The sequence below is a fragment of the Anarrhichthys ocellatus genome, unplaced genomic scaffold, assembly GCF_004355925.1.
Source record: "Anarrhichthys ocellatus isolate YVR2014 unplaced genomic scaffold, GSC_Weel_1.0 scaffold54, whole genome shotgun sequence".
NCBI lineage: Eukaryota > Metazoa > Chordata > Actinopteri > Perciformes > Anarhichadidae > Anarrhichthys > Anarrhichthys ocellatus.
Window position 1 is genome coordinate 2,474,943 of NW_022280084.1, and position 22,269 is coordinate 2,497,211.

Genomic DNA, 22,269 nt, shown 5'->3' on the forward strand with positions numbered 1-22,269 from the left:
TGTGTGTGTGTAAGCAAAACCCTTTGTACTGTGTGATGAAAAAGAGCAGGCTGTGTATCACAGCTTGGCAATGATGTTCTTGCAACACACACACACACACACACACACACACACACTTTCACTCAAACGTTCCCACGCAGAGACACACATAAGCCTCAGTAAAGTCCAGGAAAAAACTTGAAACGGGGGCAAAAAAAAGAGAGAAAACAGAGGCAGAGGGCCAGGAGGAATGACAAATATGCAAATTTGAGCAATTGAGCTTTGGGTCCAGTTCAAAAGAGAAATGATTAAAATGATTTCATGACATAGAATCTGTGAATTCTCATGTGTCCCTCCACTATAAGCCAATGCTTATTTGTGCATAAATGCCGGCAATTCAATTCAAAACCTTTCCGTCCCGTAAGAGAAATTTCCCTCACAGACTGGGTTTATATTAAAAACACTCACAGTGAAAACTCATAATAAAAAAGGACAATAAAAACACCATATACACAATAAAGACGCATGACAAATCACCCCAACAGCCGCCACACGGACAAGCCCAAGTCGATAAGACCGGAGAGGGACTGTGTAGCTCGATACAGTGCAGTAAAAGATGGCAGCTCAGGGCCAGGTCACAATGAAAGGAACTTAAAATTGATTTCCCTCTCTGTCCCTCTGTTGCAGTGTGGTGCATTCGCTTCTCTCAGGAACCTGCGGACCAGTCGGTGGTACTGGGAGAACGGGTGGTGTTGTCCTGCGTGGTCTTCAACTACAGCGGCATCGTCCAGTGGACCAAGGACGGCCTGGCCCTCGGCGTCGGAGAGGGTCTCCGTGGTGAGGGTCTCCGTGGTGAGGGTCTACGTGGTGAGGGAGGGAAAAGAAGTCCTGTGGTGGGAAAGAGAGAGAGAGAGAGAGAGAGAGAGAGAGAGAGAGAGAGAGAGAGAGAGATCCCTCCAGCTTCACCAAGCTGGAGGGATCAAAGTGAAGTGAAGAAGGGGAATAACTCAGCTACGGCTTCGGTTCAGTTTTGACTGTAAGAACCCTGACAAAAGCTATTACGGTTGAAAAGTGTAGGGTTTTTTAACATTAAGGGAATGAACACTGAACAGAGAGAGAGTTAAGAGCCAAGAGGCGTGTGAGTGACAATCTGGGCAAAAATGAGTCCTGTATATCATGCTGAATTAGAGAAAATCCCTCACACTGCTGACAAAAGCAGACGCACATTTCCCATTTACATTTTTAAGCCGACACGCACATCCAGCATGACTTACTGTGAGTCCAACAGTAGAATACACTTCTTTTCAGAGATGGGGAAGCGTCACATGCAGCCAAAAGTGAGGAGAGTCAAAGAGTCAGAGGCAAAAAAGAGGTTTTCTATCTGCATCGAGGAGACGGTCAAAGGAAAAGTGCCAGAACAAGAGGCCGGGAGAGGAAGAAGAAAAAGAAAGAATGTCGCTCTTGACCTTCACCCAAATTCTACAAAATATTCAAACAAGCTTTTGACCATTGTGGCTTACTGACTGCTCTTATGACTGCAGCTGCTTAAAGAGCTCTTAGTCTTTGACTGTGACACATTCTGGCCAAATATTTTTGGAAAGAAAATTATCATTCAGGCTTTTTATCTGAGGCAAAATTCAGCTTCCTCCTTCTATTCGTGCTCCTGAGGACATTTGTAAAATGTCACTGTGCTTGAACGAAACAATCAATCTGAGCCGAGGAGCCTCTGATCCACTGAACCCAAACTAGGCAGCTCTGATCAAATATTAACCAAGATTCTGTTATTGCCTATTTCTCGCCTCAATTGTTTTCAGAGACATATTTTAGTGTCCTGTTTGTTTAGCTCGGCTTGGTTTTGGCTCGACTGTTGTTGTTGTTGTTGTCAACATGCCAGACGGGACATTTTACATTTTCTCATTTTACTTGAATATGTTTCCACAAACATTTGAGGCAATGCAGTAACAGAATCTTGATTCATATCTGATCGTCGCTGTGTAATTTGACGGTTTGGTCGGAGTTAAAGAGCTCCACGAGCAGTGATTGACAGCTGCGTTGGAGACTCCTCGGCTCTGATTGGTTGATCTTCTTCGGTTGCGGTGAAATCTTGCAAATATCATTATTAAGAGCACAGATCATCTGTCCACTGTCAAATAATAAATATGACGATGTGTTTTAGACGTAGTGATGGGAGAAAAATACTCAGATATTTTAGGACCAAAAGTACAAGTACTCATTATGCACAATGGCCCATTTCAGCATTTTTTATCGTAGATTGTTGGATTGTATTTATTGATGCATTAATGTGCACATCACTTACATGTTGATTGATCAATTCAATTCAATAAATATGTAATCTACCAAGCGGCATACGGGAGGTCGACAACACCTGCTTATCAATTAATACCATTTGAGAGACCCTTTTTATATTCTTTTTTTTTATTTTGTTCATGTTTATTCATGAATGGATGAATATTTTATCCATCAATGGCATCTGGTATCTTTGATGATCCAGTGAGTCGCATTGCTCTGGTGTTTCTGCTCTTCCTGTCAATCACACTGTGACAGGACTATGACATCGTGGTTCTTAGATGTCGTATTGGTGAAGATGAAGTCTCTGTCTGTGACACTACAAGGACTCAAACTCAAATGTCATGAATATAAAGTATTTCTTTTCCAAACTATTCTTTTTTCCCCCTGAAAAATGTATTAGACAAAGCTTTTATTACCTGCATGAAACCATAGTTTTAAATTATTTGCTGCTAAGGGATCAAAAAGAAACATGTGAAAACTATATTAATATGTGAAAATGTCACAGATATATATTTGAATGAAAAATCGAATAATATAATCAACAAAATGTAATATTATAAAGGATTAAAGTAGTACATTAGCTTCATACATCCACCCACACACACACACACACACACACACACACACACACAGACACTCAAGTGATAATCTGACATGTGATGTGAATCTTGTGTTCAACTCAATTTAATTCACAGGTTCAGTAAAGGTCAGCACATCCCCCCTCCCCCCTCTTATTTCCTGCTCCTCCGTCTTTCAGACTTCAGCTCCATCATCACTCGCTTTATGCATCTCCCAGACCCCCTTTTATTGCTTTTCATTTCCCTTCCTCTCCTCTCATCCCTTCCACCTCCCTCTCTCTTTATGTGGGTAATGCTCTCTTTGTCCTTGCAGCCTTTTGTGAGCACGGCTCCGATGATAAACACGCCGGCGTTTGATAAACATGTTGTCCTCTCTGTCTCTCTTTCTCCGCTTTTCAGCCATCCATCATCCCCTTCCGTCCATTATTTATCCTTAAGTTGTCTGTGCTGCCAGTCCTCCCCTCATCCTTGACGGATACCGTCTCAATCTTTTTCTTTTCATGATCGCAATATAAACAAGAGGTCATGTCGATGTATGGAGGAAAGTCTGTAAGTTGTTAATATTTGTTCCGAAAGATCAAATGAATTAGCTCTGATCTAAAGGGGGTGTTGTTGGTGCATGAAACATGTGTACTGGTATGTGCTCTGTGTGTTGTATACATGCTGTTGATGACAGTGTGGGAGTGCAGATTGTGCATTAAATTCATACCTGCAGGTTGCACACCCACACACACACGCAGGAGAGCTGCGTTCATTCACCGCCAAAAACAGATTATTTTGCCACATCACGTAGTTGTGAATGTAAAATACATGAAATATAAAGAAAATCCTTTAAGTATGAAGACATATACATGTGTGTATCATGTTTACATCAGTGCAAATACCTTAAACACACATCTACTCATTACCTGCAGGCATTAGTGGCGGTGTATTGTTCGTCCTCCTCCTCCTCCTCCTTCGTCTTCTCCTTCTCCCCGGGGTGCTTTCACCTCTGTGGTTGCTATGCTGCGAGGTGCTGGAGTGGATGATGTAATCTCCACTAATACTTTTGTCCCCCCCCCACCATTCCCTCCTTCCTCCTCCGCGCACCCCAACTGCCCGCCTTCCTGCTTGCTTGCTTGCTTGCCTGCCTTTGCCATCTGAATCCATGATGTCATGTTAGGATTGGGCACGGAGGATCAATGAGTGCCCCCTAGTGGGACGTCACGCTCAATTATGTCTTTGTCTGAGAGGCGAGGGTTCAAACAGAGAGAAAAGGGGGTGTTGTAATTGGAACGGCGCTGCCTGTAGTTCTGCAGTTTGTGTATCTTACAGGAAACTGATGGGGCGTCATTGTATCATGTATATGTGGCGATGTGTGATTAGTTCCTATGTGTAAAAACCCTTCAGCTGTTTATCTCCGAGTGTGTGCAAGTGCTCCTGCGTTCATTACCTTCCTCTGTGTTGTTTGTGTTGAGGACATACTATCATGATGTCCAGAGGCTCTGGTTAATGCAAGAAAGGTCTTCAGAACCTCTGAAATGAATGCTATTAATGCTAAATACTATCTGCGTGTTATGATAAAGAGCTTTGACATTTTCCCATAAGTACAACATCCCATTTGCTGCTCTCGGTCTCTGATTGGTGTAATGCAATTGTGATTGAGCTTTTATCCGTTTCATAAGAGCTTTTATATCTCATTTATGTTGTAAACAACGTGAGCAGAGGACACAAACACAGTCTCTGACGTTGCATGGAAGAAGATGACGAGGAGATGTTGAATTGTTTCCAAAGGTTTTGTGTTCCTTTTCCTATTGTTTGTGTTTGGTTTTATTTGCCAAGGCTGACATTTCTGCTTCAACTGCAATACGATGGAGAATGCTGCGTTCACAGCATTGAAAAACAACATCTACAAAAAGGAAAATTAAGATCTCTATCCCTACAAAGCTAAGCTGTTTATAATCCACAGAAGACACTGAACACTTTTCATAGGGACTTCTTTTTGTCAAAACCTGTTTACATTGTACAGTGGATTCATTTTGATAAATTGATACATTTTTGATCGATAAATTCCATTGCATATTCCATAATCCAAACTTTTCCAGCCTAAAGTTTCATGCCAGGAATTGAAGATTTGGGACAACAAAATGACTGTCAATTAATTCTTCATAACAAAAAAATATGGTAATAAGGGAAAGAATGCCAGCTCTAAAATGTGATCCTGGAGCTTTCTTTCCTCTGCGCATTTACATTTTCATCTAGTTTTCTCGACGAGCAGATGGAAATAAAAAGGTTTTTTTTTTCACTGTTACTACCTGCAACTTATCACTCAGTGTTTCTAAACTAAATATGATATTATTTTCCGACACAGATCGTTTGTGAAGGCATTGCTGTTGCGATGACTCACGACTGTAATAGCAGCGCGTAATGTGCCTCTGCCTTCATGCAGGCAATCATTAACAGCGGGTCATGTGGTGTACCACTATTTTGTGGTCTACCACTATTTTTAAATTACATTCAAGAAGTTAATTTCCGAAACTCGTCAAGCTTTTCTGACCTGCAAATAAACGTGGAACTAAAACAGAAACTCCAACAGGTCCATGTATCACAAAGTGATTGTTTACTAGATGTCTCTCCATCCATATAACTGTAAACCTGACGTGTGTCTCCTGCAGCCTGGCCCCGGTATCGTGTGCTCCGGGCTCTGGACATCGGCCAGTACAACCTGGAGATCTCCAACGCTGAGCTGTCCGATGACTCTCTGTACGAGTGTCAGGCCACAGAGGCCGCCCTGCGCTCCAGGAGGGCCAAACTCAATGTACTCAGTAAGTGAACTGACTGCAGATACAGGGGACATCTTTTTGTTTTTCTGATACGTTTTTATTTTAACCACCACAGTTTGAGCAAAGGACCGTTTCATTCCAAGGAGACCAGAGACGGTTATCCGATCAAAGAGAGAGAGGGAGCACCGTTATGGATGAGCAGTGCGGTTAAAAGTGCACGATCAATTTAGATGCACACATGTTGAACCGGCTCAATACTATTGACTATATGTGATGCATCACTCTTGCAATAAATCTTGGGTTGAGTTTCATATCCATTTCCCTCAGATTCCAGCATCCATGAGTTTGTTTTGAGTTGTAAACAGACTTTAATATTACAGCAAAACGCTCACAGATTTTCATTGAAGCTGCAAAATGGTGAAAGCTAATGGAAAACACCATAAACACCCATTTTCACACAGGCATTAACTGTATCTCCTCAGTCTTGTGACTACTTACCAAGAGTATCTTAACTTTAGCCATAACCTAATATTTAGCAGGAAGTTGCTCTTGATTGTGCAGTATGAATGAATTATATAGAAGAGAAACAAGATAATGGAAAATAATTTAGAGACTACCAACAGCCAAAATGGTTAAAGGTACTGTATTTCTGCTGTATTTACAAAACTTTCAATGAACAAAGCCGTGTTGTAAGTATGATAATGAATTTCTTCAGGACATCCTATGAATTCAGTCTTCTGTTTCAAATCTGCCCAGTTGGAAGCTATTTTCTCTATTTATATGTACATGTATGTCTGTATGCATGAGTGCACACTTGCATAAATGTGTCATTTTTAAAGCTTAGAACTGTGCGTGTCTCTCCTCCAGTCCCCCCCGAGGACCCGGTGGTTGAGGGGTCCCCGGAGCTCCTGCTGATGGCCGGAAATCCGCACAACCTGACCTGTGTCACCCGCGGGGCCAAGCCTGCAGCACACATCCAGTGGACCAAGGATGGAGTCGCTCTAAAGGGGGCCTACCAGTCCACGGTGACTCACACACACACACACACACACACACACACACATGCAGATAATAGCGAGCAGCACATTTGTGCAAGCCATGCAACATAAAACCCACATAAAACCATGGAGAGATTATTACACTAAAATGAGATCTGTATAATCTCAAATGCCTACTATAGTGGCTGTGAAAGAGTCTGTAACACAAATTCTAGTATCTACAGGCTGCTCCTGAATAACAGCCACTCTCGGTCTGGTTGTTTGTTTGTTGCTATGCTTTTTGCCGTGGGCACTGCGAAAGGGAATCACAGTATGAAGGCCTCAGGCCGCACATCACCCTTGGAGTCCTGCATTAGGGAAATACAGTATGCAGTGCAAAGTCAGCACAAGACTTTCTTGGTTCTTGGTTGACGAAATGATAGAAATCTCGGCAGGTTGGGACCATTATTACAATTTAATTATCTTTAATGCTTTTAAATGTTTACAAATTGCAGATTCTGACCTGCTAACCAGTGGGAAGGAGCATTTTGTGATTTGAAACAGGGTAGAAGACAATTTATACAGGATATATTGTTAATAGTCTCAATGAAAAATCAGTGAAATTCATCACAGGTATCTATTAAACATATCACAGAAAGAAACGTCCTAACTTCTCACTATGAGAAAGCCATGGCTGCTCTGTTGTTTGATCAAAGTAGCAACAGGCAAACACAAATAAATTAAAAGTATTAATACAGCGAAGTCACACTTACACATTTAGTGAAGTATAAAGTACAGAACTGCATTTTTGGACCAAGGCGAGACAAACCGGACATTTGACAAAACTTGGCAACCCTAAATTTCCCCTATGGCTCATCTAAAGAATGGTGCTACAGTCGACATTACCGACGCAGCAGGCTGCTCATGTTTCATCTGGTAGACAGATATGCTCGTATGTTAAAGGAATAACGGAAAGCTCTTTTAAGGCCAAAGCTCCTCGGTAGCTGAGTGGTTGCAGCTCGTGCTGTATAAATGCAAAACCTCAGGTTCAATTCCAGCCTTGGAACCTTTGCTGTATGTAATAACCCTTTCAGTGACCCTGTGTTGCACCCTGTCAAATTGAGCCCAAAATGCCAAATATGATTATACAAAGACTTGTTTAAGGAATCATGTCTTTTTGGTTTCTCTACATTTAAAAGGATTTAAAAGATGAATTAAAGGGAATGAAGTTTGTTATGAAAGATAATACCTGCATAGTTACTTGTGCAGTTACTAGGTTTAATTCCCACTTGGGCCACACCCTGTAGTTCAATAGATGTGGTATTTTACTAGACTTTGTATTCACAAAAAGTAACATACATACTGATTCTGAACACATTTATATAAATAGACGTCGTGATCGTAATCGCTTCTTCATCAGATCAATCTTGACCTGATCCAATTAATACAGTAATTTTAATTGCCTTGCCTATGCAAGTTAAAACATACAGGGATCGAAGACATATTTAATCAACCCTCAAACACAGCCACAGACTGTCTCTCACACAAACATCCCTGTACTTCTATCTTTGTGAGGACCCTTTATAACATAATGTATCCCCTATAGCCTGTTAACCTGACCTTAACCATCACAACTAAATGCTGAACTCGAACCCTTACCCTAAACCTAATTCCAACCTGAACCTTAAAAACAATTCTTAACCCACAAACAAGCCTTTGGAGAAGTGAGGACGAGCAAAAATGTCCTCAGTTTCCAAAAACATGTCCCCGCTGTGTGGTTAAAAACTTGTCCAGTTCCTCACTACACACACATATAGACAGGAACTGTACTAGCTGACACTTGCGATCACAGTGATATATTCTGCACTCTTTTCTCCCACATTCACACTTTTCACACTCCTGTATATTCTCCTACACACACAAAATTATGCCTGCAACACACACACACACACACTCACATATGCACACTCATGCGTTCATATGCACACGGAAGCAACAGCAAACACTGACTCACACTCGGATGTTTTTACATCTCTTGCAGCCAGTTCCATGCCCCACACACACCTGCTCATACATATTACATGACTGCGTTACTGACCACACATCTACATGGAGGCTGTACACACTTTCTTGACAGACTTTAGCCGCATTGCAAAGCACCTCACCTCTAGACTTCAACGAGACTGGATTTTCTTGTGACTGGTCAATAACGTGATTCAGCTTCACTCTGTTACTTTTCTTTTTCACTTTAGTATTCACCTCTCATTTTAAATGCAACGTCCAGTGTCCGTTTGGAGCTGAATTGCTTGCTGTAATTGTAAGAACATTTTGTAGTGAGAGATATTTTTCTGAACATTAAACATCTGAATTATGATGATTAAGTTCAAGAACATGGACTTCTATTAAACTGCTCCTTTGACCTTTCCAACCTATTTTTTCTGTCTTCCATCATGTCTAAAAATGTTTTTCATTGTATTTCTAACTCCAGATTACTGTTTCTATTTCCATGTTGTGACTCTCTTGGCTCCTTTACTAACCCTCCTATGTCTCTCTCCTTTCTTCTCTCTTAATTCTCCCATGATATTTCCCGTTTCCTTCTTTTTTTTTGTCCGCTTCGTCCTTCCTCATCCACTGTGCTCCTCCTCCTCCTCTGTGATCTTTCTCTGTTTGCTCCTCTTCCTAAATTCTACCATCCTCTTCTCTCGCTCCCTATATCTTTGCTGAACAGGAAGTGTTGCCAGACAGGAAGAGGGTGACGACCAGGAGCTACCTGCCCATCACACCGGCAGACACCGACAGCAGCAGCAACTTCACCTGCGTGGCCAGCAACCCGGCGGTGCCGATGGGCAAACGAGCCACTGTTACCCTCAATGTCCACCGTGAGTTGCCCTTTTATCTCCATCGAGGTGCATAGGTGGGGCTGTTTTTGTGTTGTCATGTGGAAAGAAATCACTCTAGGATTTTAATTGGCTGCCCCAGCACCTATCAACAAAGTATTTATAACCAAAAAACAACACATAAGCTGCATATTTGAATTTACAGCCACCATTTTTCACCATTCTCAAACTTGGGCTGGTTCCAGGTTTGATTTGAGCTGTTTGCGCTGATTTGGCACATATCTTTGGAGCCAGTGATTTTCCTCCTGAAGCAAGTTGAGCAAGTTGATTTTCTTCAACATCTGGAAAACCTGATACTTTTTTGTGCTGTAAGAGATTTTAATCGTGTCCCTGGAGAAATAAGGAATGCTTGCTCACAAGCGAACTGCAGTTTGAATTTTCAATCAAGAAGATTGATGTGTTTTTCCAGCCCAGCGTCGTTAGTAATTACTGGGAGAATAACTGCAGTAACAGTAGATGTAGAACCAGTGCTGTGTTTGTACAGAAGGCTGTAGAGAAGTGGGGTTTTAGAATACCAGATTTTATTGTGAAATGCATCATTTGTTGTGACTTATTTGTGTGGGAAATCAATCCTCTTGCTGCCTGGCAGAGCTGAAACACAACAGTGATTCAGTTTATCTTTGGTTGTACATCAAATATGTATCCCTCCCTGTGTAGACCCTCCTATGGTGACCCTGTCCATCGAACCTCGCTCCGTCCTGGAGGGTGAGAGAGTCACCTTCACCTGTCAGTCCACTGGCAACCCTCCCATCATTGGCTTCAGGTCTGGATTACATTTTACCTGAATTTATCTCTTAAGGTACGATGTGTAATATCATTGTTATTCATGACACACGTGGCCGTCAAGTGATCTGCAGTAAACCTCTTCTTGCTCCTGCACGTGCTAACACGTCCATAGACACAGGCCAGCATCCTGGGCATTAGTCAACAGTGACGTGACATTTCATTACAATCATATATTTAGCATAATTAATCTGTAATACTCCTTTACTTTATTTTGTCCTCTGTTTTCATGAAACTAACTAGCTTGCCTTTTGCAAATTACTTTTATCAGCTCACATCACGCAGCAGCCAAAGTAGATCCATAACCTTAGCTCAGCTTACAGTTAGTTTGTTGCCGGCCCCTGTTTTGCGTCGCTCTTGGCTAGTAGAGAGCCATCATTCGTGATACATCTCTGCTTTGTACTGTAACATATTTATTAATGCATTCGGATCATGGATCATTAGCGAGCAAGCACGCTAAGGTTAGCCAGCTAGCTGTAACTTAGCTATACATGGATCATCAGCCCTGGGAGTCTTGTTGTATTCACTGACGTTATCCACTCGAGACAGCATTTTGCTTTGTTAGCTACACACAGTTGGCGCTGTAGTGGAGCTGAAGAGAGCCGAGGCACTCGAGAAACTTGCATAAACGTTTAACACATGCACATTTCTTCACATTGATTTTAATACCTAAACATTCTGTTCTATTTATCAAACAATCAATATGTTACCAACTTTGACAGCATTGTTCCAGTTCAGAATGGTCAATGTTATTTGGGGACACTGTTTCATTTGATACCCGCAGTCCAACATCGGGGGCCAGATTGCAATTCTGTTCAATACCAATAGATTTTCTTTCACATATTCCAATCTGCTTGTAACTGCCGTCTGGAGGCGATCCTGAATTGTAATTTCTGCTTGCAGAACGGAATTAATGAAAGTATTGAACAGTTAAACAATCAAACACTGACTTTAATCTTAAGTGACAGCACTGAAGCATTGAAATCGCTAAATGCTGGACTTAAAACGGTGGTTTTAATCTGAGGTTTGAGACTCCTCCAGAGGGTCTCAGTTTGGGAGCACTGCCAGGCACTTAGGCACTAAGCCTATTGAATGTATATTAAAACGTCATCTAATGGCAGATGTGCAATATGGTTATATGAGTTTTTGAGCTACCGTATATATCTGGATAACAGAAATGAAAAGAAATGCATTTTCTTTAGCTTGCAATCATTCCCTCAGGTTTTGACATAGAGATTTTCAAACCATAGTTTAATAGCTTTAAATGGTAATATAAAAACACTTATTGTCTAATAGTGGAAATCTAACATTTGGATCACCACCAAAAGCCCATTATGCTTTTGAGATGTGCTGACAAACTGACAAGGATTTGAAATACTTGAAAACGTGTTAAAGGGTGACGTGTTTCTCTGTCAGGTGGGCAAAAGGTGGCGTGCTGCTGGAGGGGGCCAGGGAGAGTGTGTTTGTCACCACAGCAGATCACTCCTTCTTCACCGAGCCCGTGTCCTGTCAGGTTTTCAACGTCGTGGGAAGCACCAACGTCAGCATCCTGGTGGACGTGCACTGTGAGTAGAGTGCAAACACTCCCGAGCTCAGTGGGACTCTGATGATGTTTCTGTGCTCTACTATATATATTTGTCAGTATTTGTTTGAAGAGCCATGCTGCATTTATTTTGTTGCTACGTAGTATTCCTGCATTGTGAAGAACACATCTGCATTAGATGGTTACTGTACAATCATTTTCTGTCAGGTCAGTCCAATTCAATTAAACAAAGCCTTATGGCATTTATTGTCAAAACCTATATGTAAATAAATATAGTACATGGAATTACACAACTATAACTGAACATTTTTAGATAAAAAAATTTAATTAAATGTAAAATTTACAAAATCAGAAAAGGAAAGAAGGAAAACTTTTTTTAACTATATAAAATGGAGCGAAGAGGAAAATGTACTAAAACACGTCTGACTTTCTGAAAAGACGTTAAATTCTCATCATCATGCACAGTTTCACCAAGGAGAGTTTAAACAAGTTTGAGTCTATCAAGTTCTCAATTTCATTTCTAGTATTTTATTAACTTCAGGCTCTTGGTGATCACCAAGTCTCTATTTCATTAAACTGTGTCTGCGTACAGGGGTTTTAATTCTCATACTCTCTTTCAGTTGGCCCGATACTAGTAGTGGAGCCAAGGCCAGTGACGGTAGATGTGGACTCTGACGTCACTCTGAACTGCAAGTGGTCTGGGAACCCCCCTCTCACCCTCACCTGGACCAAGAAGGGCTCCAGCATGGTGAGAACGAACCATTAATCCTTTCACCTTCAACCCTACTTTTTTTATATTCATGCCTGATTTAAATATTTATTTCACAAAAATGTCACATATTTGAATGTATACAGAAAAGAAAGAGAAGAGTCTGAGCACCACACGTTGGAGTCGATTACATTTCGAGAACTACGGTCAAATCCTTCTGAAAACCCCAATCCCAATCCAAATAAATTTCCAAGACCGAGGCTTCATCAATGTTTGCTCAGTTGTACCGCACACGGTTAGAAGCGAGACTCCGTCTTCATATCCTAAATCTTTTATTCATGCCTAACAAGTTAAGAAAAGCTCCAGGAAAGAAACAAACAACTAATGGAGCCTGCTGAGTAAATCAACATGTTTTATGAATTAAATATAGATCTCCCTCCCTGTTCTGTCTGTGGCCTGTCTGTCTCCACCCACACTCACACAGCTACTATCCTGCTTCTCGCGCGTACTTATACTTGTCTATGTGTGTCCAGGTGCTCAGCAACAACAACCAGCTGTATTTGAAGTCAGTGAGCCAGGCCGACGCAGGCCAGTATGTCTGCAAGGCCATCGTGCCCCGGATTGGTGTGGGAGAGACCGAGGTTACGCTCACTGTCAACGGTCAGTTACTCTCAAATTACTCTGCTGTTTACACACATCAGCAAAAGTTATGTATAAGAAAATGTGAAGAACAGATCTTCGTATACACAGGAAAGCCCTGCTTCTGTGTCAAACATTTGAATAATGAAACCACACGATGTGTTTGTTTAATCTATAATCATTCTATACATCATGCATGTGTCTGCATCCATCAAACAGCTGAAGCCTCTGAATGTACAGAGTAGAGTACAGTATGGGCACCCAGCCTGATTCATTGAAGCCCAGGCCTGAACCAAACCCCACTGCTAATTCTGTATCCCTAAACAGGCCCAAAGCCAACATTTCAATGTCAAAACGCTCCTCGAGAGACCGGATTTCACTTAATAAATCAAAAGGGATTCACCAAGAACACAATGACGAAAAGCGAGTTCGCAAATGCTCCTTAAATCTTCGCCAACTGACAAAGTGCGACATTCATTTGGTACGTCCTTGAGCTCGGTGAGCTATGCACTCGTTCACTTACCAGACAATATTATGCTAAAGGAGCTGTCTCACTATTAATTTACATATAAATGATTGGCACCACAAATATATCTTACCAGTAGTAGATACCAGTGTGTATATATATATATATATAAATGTAAACAGAATCCCCAATTAAACAAATAAGATTCATAAATACATTCTGATGCACACAAATATTTATTGTTGGAAATAAATTTAATAGAAATCCACCAATAATTCCTTTCAAAAACATATTTGGATATTGTTACATTTAAATACAAACTGTTGAACCCGCATTTACAAACATGCTTGTCATGTTTACACTTTGTGTGCATTCACAAATGCATTTCTTTCCAACAGGAAATTATCTGCAGCCAATCAGATGAGCATGCCCGTAACATCCAGTTAAAAATGATGTTGCGGAGAACGGCAAAAATTATAACATTTTAACTTCGGACAGCGTTCCCATCAACTGTTACCGTTGCAGGTATTTTCTGCTGGCCTCACCTCATTTTCTCGTCCTGCTCACGCCCACTAAAGTAACATCTGGTTTGCCGTCTACCTGATTCTATCTGAATGCAGCATACGTTGAATGCAAGTGTACTTGCAAAACCTTCTGATTTGTTGTAGTAATCATCTTCTCTCTCTCTCTCTCTCTCTCTCTCTCTCTCTCTCTCTCTCTCTCTCGTCCTGCCTCACTCACTCAGGCCCCCCCATCATCTCCAGTGATTCAGTCCAGTACTCTGTCAGAGGGGAGAGAGGAGAGATCAAGTGTTACATCGCGAGCACCCCCCCCACCTGATAAGATTGTAAGTCCTTCCTTGGAAGTTGTAATCTGCTGCAGAGGTTCTTGACCTTTTCAGATTGCATCTGCCTCAAACAGAATCCTGATCACAGAAACCTCTTTGTTCACCCTGAAAACAAAAAATATTTTCTTTACTTTCTCTGTTCTTGCTTACTTGTGTTACGCAGCTTAACAATTGGCACAAGGGCCATTGTTCTCCAACTGTGTCACGAGCGTGCGAGAACAATCTGTTCCTCGTCTGTTGGTGGAAGGTGTGACTCATCAAAAACAGCTGCTGTAGTGTCTGGTTGAAATGAAAGAGGAGACGCACAGTACTGAAATGTTGGGCGTGCAGCAGATAGGATCAAGAATTCATGAAAAAAAGGAGAATGTGGCTTCTAGTGTTACTTATAGTAATAGTTTTTTAGTTATCTTCACCATGAACTTGTCAGTGCGGCGTCCATGCTGTCTTGATTTTAGTAGGACCTGGACCAACCGGCCGAAACCGTTCCAATTCAGTGGTCCCTTGCAAAGTGGTAACCATCTTTACTCTATAAAAAGCAGCGTTCACACACATTGCCTCACCAGCAAACTCCAATGCAATATCCTCCTGAATGTGCCGTAACTGCAGAAATATACGTTGTTTGCCGTTCCTGTCTTTTCTTGAAGTCGCTGAGTGCAATTCTTGATCAATAGAAAGTGCTTGTGCATTATAGAAGTTACAAAATGATATCTGATATAAACCTTTAACGAAAAAAAATACCATTATGCCCACAAATCACCAAAAAAAAAAAAAGCAAGTAGCAACGTTTGAGTTTGAAGGCTAGAATGAGTGAGCGAGAGTGCGGGGGTAAAACAGACTGAAATGAGCGGGAGAGAGATGGAGGGAGAGTACAATTCTGTACCTTTCAGCGTCAATTATCCAATTGTGCAGTGCCAACATGACAGAAATCAGAGCTTTTAGGAAGCCTCAGCCCCCCCGCTGCACTGGCAGAGAGCTCAGAGCGTATAATGTGATACGACATTGTAGTCTCGGCTTAATGCAGAGACACAAGGACTTATAAAATATGGAGTATGATGCTGTGTGTATGTGTGTGTATGTGTGTGGCAATAGAGGCAATGAGAAATTGAGAAAGGGAAGAAATCCAGACAGAGGTACTGCAATAAAATCATTGTGAGGAAAAAGAAAGAAAGGGAGGGATTCTGAGAGGCAGACTGTGGAGACAGATACGACGCATTATGTAAGATTGTCAGAGAGAAAAGAGAAAGCAGATTTTGGTGTGTTTCTTTCATTTCTCCCTTATCCGCTCTTGATCACATTTTCATTTTTTTTTTTTTTTCAAGAATCTGGTTAAAAGGACATTAGCCTAACATATGGCTCTATGTATATTTGATATCACCATGTTCCATATTTAATACTCTCAAAATTCTACCTCAGCAGATTTTAAGTAGAAAAACCTGCTTGAGTTTTTATCGCTCATGTACACTTGCTGCACTGTGTGTGTGTGTGTGTGTGTGTGTGTGTGTGTGTGTGAGGAAATTCTTTCTTTCCCGGCCTGAAAACTTTAATTAGGTTCATAGTGCACCAGGAGAGAAAAAACTACATATTTACCAAGGTATGAGAATATAATTTGTTTTGCTTGTTTTGTACTTCCTGCCCACATTCGCTTTCGTCTCCTTTAACCTTTAACACCCGCCCATCTGTTTGCTGAGTGTTTACTTGTGAATATATATATATATGTGTGTGTGTGTGTGTGTGTGTGTGTGTGTGTGTGTGTGTGTGTGTGTGTGTGTGTGTGTGTGTATATGAGTCGATTGTTAATACTACATAAGATAAGATAATGTGAATTAGCATTATTGATCCCTGAGGGGAAACAGGGTGATTGCAGCTGTGAAAAGTGCAGTTTAGATAAAAATCAAACAAATTAAACATATTGGAAATTGCGTCTTCACCAGCTTGAAGGACTTTTCCTGCCGTGTTGATTAGGAACAGATTTATAGATTTGCAAATGTTTTAGTGTACAGATTTACCAAGCCTTTGATCTTATCTGAATTCTAAATTGACGTAAACCTGCCTAACTATTTTAATGCAATCCTTTTGAAGTGGCAGATCACACAGAGAGATCGAGAGCGAGTTTTGCCTGCAAAGTGCTCTCTGCCTGGAACCATTGGTCACATATATGTGTTTATATAACCTTATATACCACTCTTTAAATGCATTTACAGAATGATTTACAACTTGAAAAAGGGACCTCAACAGCATCTCAAAGGAAATATAAAATACATAGTTAATAAATGTGTAGGTATAGATAAAAGAAGAGTAATTAAAGACTACAAAAAAACACTCATAGGCAAAGAGATTTAACAGTTGATACCAACTTGGTTAAAGTTACTTCAAGGAAATACAATTTTGTTTTGATTTTAGCAGTCACTGTGGAAGAAAGCTGCTGTGTTACTGAGCACCAGAGTCCATTTATAAAACCTCTAATGTTACTGCAGCAGGGTCCGACAGTCTGCCCTGCTCAGTACTGGTTCTGGTTCGTGCTTCCCTCACCCCGAGCGGTCCCAGCAATATGGCCCATGGGCCTCCAGCAGCGTGGTGTCATTGTTGACCGGTGGAGCAGCGAGGCAAAGCTCAGCTCCTGGACGGAGAATGGCCGCTGCTGCCGGATCTCCAACTGCAGGTCGAGGGCGGCAGCAAAGCCGGAATCTGGGTCTGTCTGAGGCATGCTAGTCACGGCCGGAGGCCCCGCTGGAGTCTGAGCTGAAGGACTTTCTGGTGAACCTACATGATCTTGTCAGATTTCGCCGGATTCCAAGCCAATCTTCTGGCTGCTGTTCTCGTTTATTTATGTTGGTCATATAGAGGCATCAACATTACATTGAGACGGTTTCATAACCACTCAAATGTTCCTTGAAGTAACTTTAACCTGAGATACTCGGCAGGGAGCTCCAACTCACCTGTAGTAACCAGGTGAGTTGACCCCTTTATGAGGATCTCAGACTGTGGCTCATTAGAGATGAACAAATAAACATACATTACGCAGCAGCTTAATTTAATAGACGTGTATCGTTCCATCCTCCCCTCTATTATTTGGTCAAGTTCCTGAACCAACGTGTCAGTGATCAGAGAAAGACTAGAATCTAAATCCTCCTTCTTAAACTGCGTGTCTCAGGTTTGGGCGTGGAAGGAGAATGTGTGGGAGAAGGAGAAGGGCACCCTGATGGAGAGGTACACCGTGGAGCAGAGCAAACCTCCGTCCCAGGGCGGGGCCGTCCTCTCCACCCTCACCATCAACAACGTCATGGAGTCTGACTTCCACTCGCCCTACAACTGCACCGCCTGGAACTCCTTCGGACCCGGGACCATGATCATCACCCTGGAAGAGACCGGTATGGAAAAAACAAAAAAAAGGGGGAAATAACTGAGATTGTGGCAGTTAATTATGACGGTATCACGTCACAGTTAGTTGCACAGTTAATGAGGGCATTTCATTTGATGGTGTTATCATCATAAAAGAGCAGATCAAGATCAAGCTGAACATTAATGTTATCATCAGTTGTTGCTCCACTTTAAAAGTCGATGAAAGTGTTTTTGGCAAATGATACAAAGACCGTAAGGCTTTGTAAATGAACTGATAATTAAAAAGTGTTTTTAGAACACTCACTCCTGGCTCTTCAAATACCGCTGGTTGGTCAATGTCCCTACACTTCAAACTATTACGCTCTATGTACCCCTCTAACGTCACTTTAGCACGTGTCAGTTTAAACTCATTACATCCTTACAGTCTCTTTTTGAAATAAACTTCCAACATTGGTTTACTTAGTGTTTTGGATTATGCAACAAAACTAATATGATGGTTTGTGTTCAAATAAGTGTGTTTGTTACGTTAAATAACTATGTTTGTTACATAACAGCCGTGGGTAAAGTACGGAAGTTTTTTTTCTCGTACGATTAGTTTGCATGTTGCACGCAACTGTTGTTTTTGTCATCAATACTTTCACCTTTCAAAATAAAAGCCCTAGACATATACACTGTGTAACTGATTACCAGAGGAAACTCAAATTCATTCAGAGCATGTAACTAAAAGGAAACTCACTAAAATAGCTTACAGTAGCTTAGAATACAACAGTTCACCTCAGACTGACTTCCAGATGCTTCTCTGGGTCAATAGGATCCAGGTAGTTGGTCCTCTGCCTGTGCGAATCAAACCTTTTTTTGAAAAAGTGCTGCAATAGTGTTTGTCAGACCTTAAAGTACGAATGCATGGGTGACATAATTCAAAGTCCTCTACTGTAATACAACAGCACCAGACAGGGAAGGAGAACACTTCTACCTGAAGCCAGCACACAGTAAACAATTCAGGTTTCAAAAATATATTTTTTATATCTAATGTTTCATGAATGTCTGAGGAAACTTCCACGTGTTAGCTATAATGTCCCAGAGAAAGATGCTCCTCTTCCTCAAGTGCCCTTGAGCAAGTTTTCCACGCAGTGCCCTCAGCTGGACGTCAGGCGACAGGATTGAGTGTTATAAGTCCATTATGGATGGTTACGCATTTTATGGCGAGGACTTGCTACGTGACATTACATTGAGAAAATGATTTCTTCATGCTCTGTCAGTCTGATCTGGCTCTTATTCTTTCAGCTTTCAAGCTTCAGAAAATCTACCAAGACATCTTTGAGGGAGAGAGAGAGGGAGAGAGAGAGAGAGAGAGAGAGAGAGAGAGAGAGAGAGAGAAAAAGCTGTTTTTATCCCTTGTTCGACTTGCATGCCTTATCAACGTATATGCAGCCTTTAGAGATTCAATTTTAAGCTAGGACACACGATTTATACTTAAAAGACACAAGATCCGTGCCTGTTTCTCCAACAAAGAGGCAGCGGTTGTCCCTCAAACCTGATCTCTGCTTGTGTTTGTTTCAGATATTGTTCCAGTGGGAATTATCGCCGGTGGTACGGTGGGCTCCTCCATTCTGCTGCTTATGTTTCTACTGGCGCTCGCCTTCTTCCTCTACCGCCAACGCAAAGGCAGTAAGTGAACACAGTTGTTCTCTAATGTATGTGTGTATATGTGTGTGTGTGTGTGTGTGTGTGTGTGTGTGTGTGTGTGTGTTCACTGATGGACGCACACACATACTGTGTGCGTCCATCAGTCTTTCCTTCATCCACTGTCATTCTGCCTCTCCACGTTTAAAGAAAGGAACATGTGCCAGCTGTATAGCATTTTATTCAAATGAGATTAATTTATATTCATATAATATGGCTAACTGCATTAAAACGCCTACTGCGCTCTTTGCATTCTACTGACACGGAATTGTGTGATTCTTTTTTTAATAAATTGTATTTATATGCCGCTTGTACACTAGATAAAGTACATAAATAACAGAACAGAAAACAAGAGCGTTTAAAGGTGAATTAGTGCATTAATTCCTATATGGTATTTCTGCAGCCGAAGGCAATCCAATTTGCATTTATCAGCACAAGCCACTCTTCTCCAAACCAGAGAGCTAAGAACAAGCGGTGTCTTCAAGTTGTTTTGAGCTGCTCCACAGCAAATAGAGAACTGGGAAAGACAATGAAGGTGACTGGCAGAGTCCCCAGAGGGATTTTCTGGGGATAAGTGTATATCTTCTGGTTCAGAGCTGATAACACCACTACAGAAAAGATACCATTTGGAAATAGAAACTCAAACAAACATCGTTTGTGGCTCCAGATAAGCTGTCTCTCATTTGCGGCGCGATGCTGCAGCTCAAGACTTCACAGATTTAAATCTTTGCTTTTAAGGTCTCTGCTGTTGGAAGAGAGTTGTTCGTGTTGACAAATATTGACTGCTCTGTGCTCGGGATATATAGATTAAGATGAGAAGTTCTACCATCTCGGGTTACACAAAGCGGAATCTCGATACACAGAATCTGCGTTGATATTCAGAAACTGTAGGCAGCGGGACACGACTTTGGTATCAGAAGCGTTCTGATTTCTGTTTGTAGTGTCAGTAGTATGGATGGTTGGATGCAGGTAAACAGCTCGTGTGGAGAGCAAAATAGGCCGAAGGCAATGGCCAAAATGCAATCTTGGAACCTAACAGCCATCGTCTGACGATGATGTCGCTTTTTATTGGTTTGAAATGAGCTTTTCAACTGGCTCCTTGTGAAACAATCCGGTCGTACACGTCGTCTCTCAAATTCAACTCCAGTCTCGCATCTCAACATGCTAATCGGTAAACAATGAGCAGCAAGCGGAAAAGGAAGTCTTGGCCCGGATATCCGCTGGCTACGCCTGAACACCAGAAATAAAGCTCCTTTCCTATCGTTTGAGCATCAAGTCAGGATGCCCTCAAGTCCATATCAATCTCAGACTATCTAGTCCCGAATTACAACGACTATTGTGTCATGACATTCATTTAGCTAATACACACACAAACAATCAACCAAGTCATACAGAGAAAACGTCAGTTTCTTCATATTTTCTTTACAATCACTATCCACTCTCCTGTTGGTATTGTTTCCTTGCCAAGTCATATATTTCCAAATCTATAATCAATCTCAAAACCCAGCATTCATTTTATTTTTGTACTATCTTTAGCGAATAATGTGTGAAAGTGCTCCGCCATTAAATTGTTTCATCGTCTCCGGCATTGCACCGATTCTGGTCTATCATTCTGTAAATATTGTCTTCTTGTAATAAAAAGAAAACCTATCCAGAACTGAAAGTAGTGGAACATATTTTACATAACTAAAAGCCTTTTAATGAAATGACATCAAATATGTTTAATCTCTACCTCCGTGCATATTTAACTTTCTGCAGTTGTAGCTTTTATGTTAATGCGACGCCACTCAATTCAGACTTGAGCCGCGGTGGAAGTGTTTCTGAAATATTACTAGGTCATACGGTAATAAGATCACAGTCGTGACATTTATGTAAAAATAACTCAAATATGAGACAAACATGTACATTTGCCGGCACATTTATGTACAGTAACAAGGTACATGTCTGAAAGGGGCTTAAAAAGCTGAAGGTTTACCCTCTTGCTCAGAATATTTGACTAATCTTTCTGTTTCTCTGCATGTAGTTTTTGGTCTGGACCGAAACAAAAACACTAACAGAAAACTGGAATACATGTTAGCTGAACCTTTCTCACCACTTTCTGCTCCACCAGAAACCTGGAAGATATATTATTATCTCCAGGGAAGTGAAGAATAGTTTGATTATAATGTTAGCAATATCCAGCATCCAGCACCAAAAGTGCAGACTTTGTTCAAAGTTTATTAATATTGAACGTGTCATGTGTCCAAATTGCACCAAATTTGACGCATCACTCCCTTTGGTCCCCAACAATACACCCACCAGTTCTGCGAAGGACATATCCACATACACACACAGACAGTCAGATGGACTGACACACAGACATTTCTTGCTTTATAGTTTGATGAGAGAATCCCACAATGTCTTTTTGAAAACACCAATGTCAGAAATTCAGAAATCCTACATATACACTAACTAAGGGCTTTAAACTGTGTAAAATCGTCATAAACAATAAATTATTGTTGTTTTTGTTGCTTTTTAAAAATAATTCATTCATTCATCTTGACCCAGAATATGACCAGAGGTTGTGTTTCTCTTTCAGGTCGCCGGGGCGTCACCCTGGGTAAACCAGACATCAAGGTAGAGACAGTCAACAAAGAGACCCACAGCCTGGAGGAGGAGGCGGCCGACGTCTCCACAGCAACACGGATGGTCAAGGCCATGTACTCAGTGAGTAGACACCCATTTGAGTCACCGAGGGCCATGGAGAGGAGGCGTACG

At 41.3% G+C, this 22,269-nt stretch overlaps 1 protein-coding gene across 1 annotated transcript in view; it reads left to right on the forward strand.

Moving 5' to 3' along the window:
- kirrel1b (kirre like nephrin family adhesion molecule 1b) overlaps positions 1-22,269 on the forward strand; it is a 65,321-nt gene that overhangs the window by 40,883 nt on the left and 2,169 nt on the right. The window contains 13 exon segments of the mRNA XM_031870642.1: positions 667-846; positions 5,522-5,671; positions 6,497-6,654; positions 9,335-9,485; positions 10,161-10,266; positions 11,703-11,851; positions 12,450-12,577; positions 13,072-13,198; positions 14,389-14,471; positions 14,473-14,490; positions 17,642-17,858; positions 19,390-19,497; positions 22,091-22,218. Coding sequence (XP_031726502.1) covers positions 667-846; positions 5,522-5,671; positions 6,497-6,654; positions 9,335-9,485; positions 10,161-10,266; positions 11,703-11,851; positions 12,450-12,577; positions 13,072-13,198; positions 14,389-14,471; positions 14,473-14,490; positions 17,642-17,858; positions 19,390-19,497; positions 22,091-22,218 — 1,703 coding nt within the window.